Here is an 11,472-nt window from a genome sequence, read left to right as displayed (position 1 = left end):
GGTTGAGATTTATTTAAGAACAATTACAAATACAATTCACACTTTATTAATTAAACAGTTCATCTTAATGAGCGCCTGTTAGAACCTTTCCATTTAGGATTTAGCAAAAAATTCAAGATTTAGGTACAAAGGAAGTCTGCTTTCCAATCCATCTTGCAGGTACAGTGAACATGCGCTGGAGCGGACATTGCCCTGCTGTTGTCTCTCACTCTCTTTAATTAAAAGCACTAACTATAAGAGCCTACATTTGCACAAGAAAATCAGGCAAGATACAACGCTAATCAACAGGTTAGCATGCATACATGCCGTCTCTCATTGCGACACATGCAAATACATAAAGAGTAGTGCATATTGATATCTTTGTTATCCGGGCGTCGGCAAGCCATGAATCTCGGCCATCTCAGCTCGCTACTTCTCTGCCTCATATACTTCTGTACAAGCAGTCAAACCCCGACACAATCAACAGGTAAGCTTAGCTAAAGACACACTAGAGTTGTTTCACGTGCATGCACGCGCGAGATCTAAAATCAAAAAATTAATTTATGTACAGACTGCAAAGTATCATGCAAGTTACAACTACTACTGTAACAGATGTTTCGTTACCACTGAGCACGAATAGACGATAGTACGTCACAGTTTAGGGGCGTGGACGGCGGTTCGATACAAAAGTCTTCAAAGGCTATGATATTGTAGGCCGTTTTTCGTCCAACTTCACGATACCAACGTATTGGGGCGTCACTAATTATTGCAAGTCGGCCTAGAAGTACACTATAGTAAACGACTCACGGCGATACAGGAAGTCTATTTATAGAATCGTGCATACAGTTGTACCAGCCTACACAACTTTCTCTGCATGAGGTCAAACACATCCAAATCGACCTCGGCTAGACAAGTATACGTATACGTCTTGGTTAAATCCTACACTTTGTTGTCTCCCTCGATCTATATGTCAGCGTGGGTTAAAGTGTGTAAGTGGATGCTCATCACGTGTTGTTGTTTGAAACGCCAATGACTTGCGTTTGAAAGCCGCAGAGTGTGCATGTGAAAGATACGACAAATAGAGCGAAAACATAAACAGCAATCGACTTAAAGTAATGGAACTTATCACTACAAGAGCATGACCATGCAGCTATCACGCCCACAGGCACTTGCAGTCTACAGGGTTGTGCCCTATAGCAGATAACCGTTCGTGCGTAAAGCCCGTATTGCATGTCGCGTGGCATATCCCGTCTATTGGCACTTTTCTCGAGAACCAACTGTCCAGGCAGAGCAATAACTGGTAGTCTTTAGAAACAATCTAACCACGTGCGCGTAGTTGTCCAAGAAGATATAAGCATGCGCGCGTGCAGACACGCACACATATACATACATACACACACACACACACACACACACACACACACACACACACACACACACACACACACACACACACACACAGAGTATATTTAACGCATTCTCCGAAGCAGGCATACTAGATTACACAGAAACACTTTACAAATATTGTCCATCTGTCCTTGCCCAATACGCTAGTTGCCACAGACGATGTCTGCACGTGTGCTTTGCAAATTGTTCTCTGCAGCTTCTCATTGGCACTTAATAGTTGTAAATGTGCATGCACAGAAATATGGTAATAATCGAAAATCAAACGAGTTTGCTCTTGCACCCAGGAAGGCTAAAGCTGTAGGCTTCACTAAGTTAATTCTATATCTCATGACTTTGCTATATGAAAAATGCGTAACCAGTGCTCGCACACGTGCATGCTCGTGTTCCTCTTATCATGTGGCTCTTTCTCGTTACATAACGAGATTGTTGATCTGTAATCCAGAGGCCTTGTCTCTAATACAAGAATTGAAGCTAAACGCTCTTGTAATACAAATTGACTTTGTCTTCTGCTGTTCCAATGGTCACAACGTAGTAGTGTGTAATCTGCAGTTATTTGCCACTCATATTTAGATAATTTAAAACTTCCGGGTACTTCTTGGTAACTCGCCCTTCATACTAAGTTCGTCAATAAAATTGTTTTCTTATGTGGTTTATAGAAAAAGAACCGGCGTCTACAAACACATCATCTGCAACCTTAACTGCCTTTCGTATAAATGTTAGACTCTTGCGTCGGCTGCGTCGGCTGCGTCGGCGAAGATTCACAAACACAGAACAGCCAAGTATATCATCGTCGTGGCCTTCCACAAAGGCACAGTCCACTCTTCACTCATCTAATATATTATCGTCGTCGTCGCCTAACACGACAGAAGAGCCGACTACACGATGGTGGCCGACAACAGGAGCACAATCCACTCTTCAGTCAACTAATAGTACACTATTCTGGTCGTCACAGACAACAACAGAAGAGCCTTCGGCATCAAGACTGTGGTTCACAACCGAGACACAGTTGATTCCTCAGTCAACTACTGCACCCTACTGGTGGTTTCATACAACAACAGAACCAGAGCCTACTGTGTCACGAAGGTGGCTCACAATAAATACGCAGACCACTCCTCCGTCAACTACTAGTACACTTTTGTGGTCACAGACAACAACAGTAGAGCCCAGTGCGTCACGAACGTGGCTCACAACAAATACGCAGTCCACTCCTCAGTCAAGTACTAGTACACCATTAAGGTGGTCACCCACAACTACAAAACCTACTGCATCACGGTTGTGGCCTTCTACAAAGGCACAGTCCACTCCTCAATCAACTACTAGTACAACATCGAACAAGCGATCCACGACAACAGAACAGCCTACTACATTCCGATGGATGCCAACAAAAAGAGCACAGTCAATTACTACTGCACCATCACGGCGGGGCCCCACAACCAAACAACCTAGACATGTGGAGACAACATCGAACAAGCGGTCCACGACAACAGAACAGCCTACTACATTCCGGTGGATGCCAACAAAAAGAGTACAGTCAATTACTAGTGCACCATCACGGCGGGGCCCCACAACCAAACAACCTAGACATGTGGAGAAAACAGAAAATCCGAGAAATGTGGCAAAAACAGAACAACCTAGATATGAGAAGGGCACTGTTCGACTTTTTGGAGGAATTTCTACCAACGAAGGACTAGTTGAGATACTTTATAAGTAAGGAAATTGTATACTACAGGTGTACATGTATACTGTACATATATACAGTACATGTAGCTACATTACAAGTACCAAGATCACTTTGTAGTGCTGTTTGAGATTATCTCTAAAAGTCAGTGTTCTTTATAATAAATATTGAAAAATAACTAATTAATTGATGTTAGCTAAAGTGCCTCTTGTTAGTCACTGCTCTATGTCGACATTACGTCGGACAAGCAATGTCTGCATTAAACATTGCTATCGTTTTCTTTCTAGGAACAGATGGAGCTCTGTGTGCAGCGATTTCTGGAATGTCAATGCGGCAAACGTGGTTTGCCATGAACTTGGCTTCGACAAGGCAGACACTTTAAGGACACCAGCATACTTCAGCCCCTTTCGGCCTGCTCCATTAACATGGTTCAGCAATTTCAACTGCAACGGAGACGAAAACTCATTAAGCCAATGCATATATACTATTTCGAACACTGAAACATGTTCCGGGCAAGACGTGGGTGTAGTCTGTGGTATGAATGGCACCGCACGCATAATATAATATGCAAATGCAAAAATTGACACAATATATTGTTCTTTAGTGAGTAATGAAAAAGAAAACACAGGAGACGGCACAGAAATCCATGTTGGAGACGGCACAGGAGGCCATTTTGGTGACAACACAAGAGTCAATATAGGAGACCAAACAGGAGATTCCACAGCATCTTCTACCTCAGGTTTGATTAGTTAATCACAATTATCAACCTATGTGCTCCTTAATATTCACGGTTTTTGCTCATAGTTAACATTGTAGTAATTGTCGTGGGAGGTATCGTTCCTCTAGTAGGAATCAGTCTAATTGTTGCAATCGGTTCTTTCATATGTCGGCATCTAAGGCAACGCCGATCTCTGAATGTTGAAGCCTGTTCAGCGAGTACCACGAACCCACAATTCGAATTGGCAGTTTGTCCGCCTGCACAGTCAGAACCATCACTACAAATTCCAGCAGTACACTCAGCACCATCATCTCAGACTCCACCGACACAGTCAGAACCAGCAGCTCCGATTCCACCGACACAGTCACGACCATCGTTTCAGATTCCACCAACACAGTCACGACCATTCTTTCAGATTCCACAGACGCAAGCAGAACCATCATTTCAGATTCCACCAATGCAGTCAGTACCATCAGCTCAGATTCCACCAACTCAGTCAGCAGCACCATTTCAGATGCCACTGGCACAGTCAGCATCATCAATTCAGACTCAAAGTCATGGTCTTGACCCATCCCTTGATATCTATAGCAGTTATTGTCCAGAACGTCATGACTCTAATCAACCTCGTGCTTATTATGCTTACGCTCAAGACAGGCCAGGCTCACTGCAACAGCAACCGATAGTTTTCCCCCCACCATTTCAAGAGCAATCATTCATCAATAACTGATCAATCACTAAGCAAGACTTTGTAACAAACTTGAGTGTTGCTGTAAAGCTAAATGAACATCAAAAAAGCGTTACATATATGCAGGAAGCTGCTATAACTTGTGTGTTGTCAAATAATTTGAAACTTGTCGTTGTCCATGTTCTATATGTGTAAGTGTCAGCTGTATAAATAGAAAATATAATTACAAGGTACCATCAGCATCTAACAATAATTACTATTTCTATTACACTTATACGAGTATTTTCCCTCAATCCTGGATACAAACCATTACCTCAAAAGCTTCATCAATCCATCTACCTTAGAGATAATGAAACAGTTGTGTCATATGTTTTCTATAGGATAGTGACAATTTAAATCCCAAGATATTGCACAGAAGACTAAACATGAAGGCTTTGATAAATACACTGTTGGCATTTCCTGTATATTATAGGGGAAGTCCAACAGAAATGAACTTAACTTGTATGAGTAGATCTTACGAAGACAAATCGATCGGTATAAGTTACTCCGTTATCTTCGCTTTTGTAAACGAGAACGAGCGATGTTTCTGTGATGTGCAACGCCCACACGCCTGCTTCGCGCTTCCTGGTCGATTAAGCTCCGCCCACTGAGAACGAATAAATGTGTCTACGGATGACTGCTACGGATGTATCGAGAATGACGAATGTGAATGCAAAGATACTATAAAGATCTGCCTTCTTGCCGTCGGTGGTTCCTCTCTAAAGTAAAATGGTGTCGGTAGAGTTGTTTCCCCACCAGACTTTGAAGCAGAATTCCTCCATACCAGGGCTTACCTAGAGAACGCACTTGTGCTTGAGTATTTGTTTATCCTTGTTCTTTTAATATCCAAAGAGAAACGTACAGCGCACCGTTTGACGTGAGCTACAGAGGATAAGCCTATTTTTACATCCGGGATTGTAACCTTCTACCAATCAGCGGCAAAAGAAAGTGACAGACCGGATGTGAAAATAGGAACGTCCTCTGTAGCACACGCCAGACGGCGCGCTGAACGTTTCTCTTTGGATATTAAAAGAACAAGGATAAGCAAATACTCAAGCACAAGCGCGTTCTCTAGGTAAGCCGTGGTATTGAGGAATTCTGCTTCAAAGTCTGGCGGGGAAACAGCTCTACCGACACCATTTTACTTTAGAGAGGAACCACTGACGGCAAGAAGGCAGATCTTCATAATATCTTCGCATTCACATTCGTCATTCTCGATATATCCGTATCAGTCATCCGTAGACGCATTTATTCGTTCTCAGTAGGCGGAGCTTAATCGACCAGGAAGCGCGAAGCAGGCGCGTGGGCGTTTCACATCACAGAAACATCGCTCGTTCTCGTACACAAAAGCGAAGATAACGGAGTAACGTATACCGATCGATTTGTCTTGGTAAGATCTACTCATACAAGTTAAGTTAATTTTTGGTTGGACTTCCCCTTTAACTGTACTGTATTAACATTATTTTAGAAACTAAGAGCCGAGTAGATTACAAAATTTCTGAACGTGACAGCAGGTGGTTTAGCATGCTCTTAACTCCACAAACCTTAGAACAGATAACTCTATCCATAAATGCCATAATCATTATCTAGTCATTAATTTGCCAATTATGCTATCATGCTTTCAATATCTCTATTTTCATAAATTCGATATAAAAATTTTCAAAGTTTTATAATTTTAAATAAATAATTGTGTTCATAAATTCATTATCTGCTAAATAAACTGTTGATTGTTGTTAGCAATTTTACTCACCTTGAATGAATGTTTCCATCTTGTCGATCACAGTATTCTCATCACTAAGTAGACTGACAGTTGCTAATTCAAGTGAAAGACAGTTAAGACTTTGGCCATTCTTTAACTGTAAGCAAGTTATAGTAAATTATTTATAAAAACATCAATTAATGCAGTTGGTTCCAAATCCAATAAGAAATTTGGATTTACCAAGAATAAAAATGTCCTTTCTTTGATGCAGATGTAGCAATCCATTCATAATCAATCCTGCGTATATGTAAATAAGTTTTACAAAAATTCCGAAATGTAGTGTTAGCACAATAAATAAAATAGATGAAAATAATGGGTTTGTTGGACGCTTGATTATGCCTACAGAGCTGATTCATAGGAATGCAGATATTATCATTCATGAACGTAACAGTAGAGAGAGACTCTCGCGTAAAATTTTCAGCAAGGTATAATACCTATACTCATACAAATTCTGGTCTATAGCCTTAGTAGGATAGGTGGATATAGAACAGTGAGTATAATGTTTCTAGTGGCCTCGGAATCTCCTCTCCACTCGGTAACCCCCGCAAAATTCATTCTGTCGATTGTGGAAGTGCAAAAGGTTCATTCTACGTAGACATGCAAGCAAAATCCTTGTGCAAGAAATGGCAACGCCATTGTTTTCTATGGACGTGGCTATAGCCTCTATTACAACTATACACAGATATAAAGTCTAGGGTAGAGCAGTTATTAATATATTTGTTTACTTATCCGGGAATTGGCAAGCATGGATTTCCGTTGTCTCTGCTCGCTAGCGCTCTGTCTCATATCTTTCTGTACATGCAGTCAAAGCCTGAGACAAGCGACAGGTAACTATAACTAACTAATATAGATATGTATGTTTGGGTGCACGCACAGGACCTCTAGACCCTTTAAAAGGTCTAAATCAGCAGTTCATGCTGGCACGTTCACGAGCGCAGTCATACGTTTTGTTTGCATTCAGAATGTCACAACTTAGGGCGTGGTGGCTGCATGCACGACGTTTATTTTACTTTCACGCTATAAGCTCCTCCTGCAAACAACAGCTTTCGTTCAACTTCACGTATAAGCCCGATAATAACGTATCTGGTCCCGGAGTGCTCAATAGTTATTGCCAGTTAGCGAAACGTACGGAGCGACTCATGGCGATAGGGAATGTCAGCTCGGTATATCAGCCTACGCACTCAACTCCCTACGCACTCAACTCCCTACGCATAAAAACGAACACACCCAACTCGGCCTCGACTAAACAAGTAAAATTATCTTGTTTAAATCTTGCTGTCTGTCTTCTCAGCAGTGACTTGATCCATATCACAAGGATTCAGTGCCAAATTACCTTTTTGTAGTTGCATGCTCGCGCATGCAGCTCTCAGATGTTTTACCATTTACTTACTTTTGTGTTATTCTGCATGCTGCGAGATGTACATATCATCCGCGGTAGTTAGTTAAAATATTGTACGTGTGTACGTAAGCCAGGGTTGCCGTTTCCATTGTAGTAGGATAGGGCAAATTTGACCCCAGATTGACAAGGTTTCAGAGCTTGACTGGTTTTTGGAGAAATATCATGTACGTACTTATTGGCACCTGTTGGCAGGAGAATTGTGATGATAGATGTGCAGGTTATTTCCACACAAGCTGATTAATTGAACGAGAGTTGTAGTGCAAAGACTGACAGTTCATACCATACTCATTCCATGACATCCTTGGTGGACTTCCCTTACAATCGGAAGAATGCACGTGCTTGCAACTGGAAATGAGCAAAATTGACACTGCTGCTTTACTGCAAGTCTTGCTCCACACTTTGTAAAGGCAGTGTCTAGTTTAAAAAAAAGCACAGCAAGGCATTATCTGGATAGAATATTAAAGAACTTCTCTCAATTATTTATTATCTCTGATAAGAAACCAACAGAAACATTTTTGAAAAACTGAGTAAGATATCGTTTCTTTAGTTGGTTGCAACTAGCATAGTGGCATAGATTATTTGACTATTCTGTATTCTACAGCAGTTCTTTAGTACCAATTTATGCAATAAATGAATACAATAAATTTAGTATCAATAATTGAGAAGTGATATTAAGGTCAACATTTGTGGCCCAAAGTCACCGTTGGGGCTACAATTTGGACTCTTTTTCAAATTGAACCAGCAAACCTATAGGTGGATTATCATCACGTGTTGTTGATCTCTATCTCTAGCCGTTTCTCTAATTTTTCTTCATTTCTCTAGAAGCTCAAATTATTCGCCTTCGAAGCAGTGTTGAATATGCAGGAAGAGTGGAGATCTATGATGGTGTAACGTGGGGAACTGTTTGTGATGATGAGTGGGATATGGACGATGCAGCTGTTGTTTGTCGTCAGTTAGGATACTCTGGTGCTGTAGCTGCTCGTTCATCTGCATACTATGGGCAGGGATCAGGTACCATAAAGATGACCAATGTTCAGTGTCTTGGCAGTGAGACCAAACTTCAACACTGCAAGTCTTCCCAATGGAATAGCCACACCCACAATTGCAACCACAGTCAAGATGCTGGAGTTGAATGCGGTAAGATTCTTGTTAAACTACACATTCGTAAACACAATTTTCAAAGACAAACTTTCTATGTACAAGTAGACATCAAAAGTTCGGCAAGGAGACCCTCTGGGAATACACTAGCCAATGCATAAACGTAGGCATAGGAAGTATTTGAGGTTTGAGGGAGCCAAAAATTACAATCTTGTGTGACATATTATGCTGTATTGCATTTGAGAATAATGCAGTGAGGAAGGAAATTGATTAGAGGCTATGCCCCAAATGGCTCCGGTTTCTACACCTATTCGATGCCAGCTGCCGCCTGCACTATTTCTTAATAGTTTCATTTCAATACTGCTTGTACATATGTAAAACTGCAGAGGCAAAACAACAGATAGCACACTGGCCAAACATCGAGTGGGTTTGCTTCGCACAGTCAGAGCTAACCATCGCAAGCTCATGCACCTGAGTGGCCTTGCCACTCAGAATTGGTGTAGCCACTACTCTCCTACATATAAATGCACGGCATTATCTTATGCCTTTGCCAGGTCTTGATTCGTTAATTAATAAACAAATTGTTGACTTATAGTTTGGAGACTTTGCCCAACAAAATCTAAAAATGCTCCAGCAGAAATATTGATAGCTTCTCGCCAGTTCTTACCGACGCACCCTTTGCACTAGAATTAATAAATTGTCTTTGTCTGTGTTAGAAAAAAAACTGACATCTGCAAATACATCGTTTACAGTTCCAGCTAGTTTTCCATTAAATGGTAAAGCATTACGTCAAAGAAGGTTTACAGCTCAAACGACAAGAAGACCAACAAAAGAACAGCCTTCTAAATCATGGTGGTGGTGGTTCACAACAACAGAACAACCTACTACAGCATGGTGGTGGTGGCACACAACAACAGAACAACCTACTACAGCATGGTGGTGGTGGCACACAACAACAGAACAACCTACTAAATCATGGTGGTGGTGGCACACATCAACAGAACAGCCTATTAAATATGTGTTAGGTAATGTTCGACTTGTTGGAGGCAGTTCACACAATGAAGGACGAGTTGAAATATTTCATAAGTAAGTTTTTTCTATATGCAGACATGAATTTTCTCCATACAAATTGCTTTGTTTCTAGTGGCAGATGGGGCTCTGTGTGTGGCACTCTTTGGACTAAAGATGAAGCAAATGTGGTGTGCCATCAACTTGGCTTCGACAAGGCAAACAAGACAACCTACTTTACTGCTGCTGCATCCGCTCACCCCCTTCCGCTTCATGTCATCTGTTCTGGAAGCGAACGATCATTGACCCAATGCCTACTTATTAATGAAGAGTCTGGAGACTGTTTAGTCGAGCTAGACGCGGGAGTCGTCTGTGGTATGTTTACTCTGCGTGCATGTAGACAATATACGCAGACACCAAACAACTGACACAAATTTCGTTTTAGTGAATCATCAAGAAGATTCTTCCAGTTCAGGTTTGATCAGTTCATCACAATGGTTATCAGTTGTGAGTGCCTTGTAATATCCTCAGTTTCTTGTTGTATATATAGTCAATGTTGTAGCAATTGCTGCGGGAATAGCCGGTCCTCTAGTGGTAGCCATCATTTGTATTATCGTCTACTTTGTCTTAAAGCGTCGCAAGCATCGTCGCTCTGAAAATGTGTCGTCGGCAAATGAAAGATTTATAGCCGGAGAAACAAATCCAGGATCGGAATTGGCCTCTTCCCCACCAGCACCGTCGGCACCACCACAACCGTCGGCACCACAGGTTCAGATTCCACCGCCTGGGTGTGGTCTCCCTCCATGTCCCAACAGTTATTCTCAATACACTCCTCACAATCAGTTTCAAGGTTTTGACTCTAATCATCCTCCTCCCTATAATGCTTATGCTCAAGACAGACCGTGGCAACCGCAACTTCAACAGACGTTTTACCCTCCACAATTTTAAGAGCAAACATTTATCATTCATGGTGATTTTTCACCCACTGAAATTGTGGAATAACCTTAAGTGTGGACACACAAGAAAGACAGTTAGTGGACAATAGACTAGCTGCTGCATGTAGCCTGTGTTGCTAAACAGTTGTCGTTGCCTTTGCTTTACGTTACTGTAGTGTCAACTAGTCTTTGCTTATGTTACTGTAGTGTCAACTGTATGGATAAAAGATATAACAAAATTGGCATATAACAAACAGTTCATCTCTATGCACATACGCACCTCTCTAAAATTAATCAAGACACAAACAACCAGTAAACCTCAATTACCAATATCAGTTAATCTGCATTCCATTATGAAGTGTGTGTGTGTGTGTGTGTGTGTGTGTGTGTGTGTGTGTGTGTGTGTGTGTGTTTGTGTCTGTGTGTGTCTGTGTGTGTCTGTGTGCGCGTCCGTGCGTGCGTGTATGATTTATTCCAGCATGCACACACGCATGTATATGCATACCTACATGCCAACAGCGAAAGACCAACCATCACGAAATGCCGGTGTAACAACGAATTTGATCTCCCACAAGTCCCCGGTACCAAATCCGCTAGCAGCTTCGGTCCACCGGACATTTCACGCGGAGGAGGGACCAAAACCGCTAGTATAGCCTTCACCCTGCTGGCTGCGGTTAAATAGAAGCTACGCAATCCAGACCGTAAAGTCCCAGCTATAACATTTACGTTCCGCCTACTCCTTCTCCTATTACTTTTGTCAACAGTAC

The 11,472-nt window shown here is 41.7% G+C and overlaps 2 protein-coding genes across 2 annotated transcripts in view; both read left to right on the top strand.

The window, feature by feature from the left end:
• The first annotated feature begins 373 nt into the window (after window positions 1–373).
• On the top strand, window positions 374–4,570 carry LOC134196915 (mucin-2-like). Its single transcript, XM_062666140.1, has 5 exons — window positions 374–466; window positions 2,043–3,093; window positions 3,352–3,599; window positions 3,669–3,803; window positions 3,869–4,570. Exons 1-5 carry the CDS (start codon window positions 385–387, stop codon window positions 4,507–4,509), a joined length of 2,157 nt encoding a protein of 718 aa, XP_062522124.1. The 5' UTR covers window positions 374–384; the 3' UTR covers window positions 4,510–4,570.
• Window positions 4,571–6,998: 2,428 nt separating this feature from the next.
• LOC134177136 (uncharacterized) overlaps window positions 6,999–11,472 on the top strand; it is a 16,529-nt gene continuing 12,055 nt past the window's right edge. Inside the window, exons 1-6 of the mRNA XM_062643907.1 lie at window positions 6,999–7,092; window positions 8,487–8,801; window positions 9,479–9,848; window positions 9,907–10,145; window positions 10,216–10,245; window positions 10,321–10,713. Coding sequence (XP_062499891.1) covers window positions 7,011–7,092; window positions 8,487–8,801; window positions 9,479–9,848; window positions 9,907–10,145; window positions 10,216–10,245; window positions 10,321–10,713 — 1,429 coding nt within the window. The 5' untranslated portion in view covers window positions 6,999–7,010. The remainder of the gene's footprint in view (window positions 7,093–8,486; window positions 8,802–9,478; window positions 9,849–9,906; window positions 10,146–10,215; window positions 10,246–10,320; window positions 10,714–11,472) is intronic.

This window comes from Corticium candelabrum, chromosome 1 (assembly GCF_963422355.1).
Source record: "Corticium candelabrum chromosome 1, ooCorCand1.1, whole genome shotgun sequence".
Classification (NCBI taxonomy): domain Eukaryota; kingdom Metazoa; phylum Porifera; class Homoscleromorpha; order Homosclerophorida; family Plakinidae; genus Corticium; species Corticium candelabrum.
Note: the sequence above shows the minus strand (reverse complement) of the source record. Positions and strands in the feature narration are given on the sequence as shown.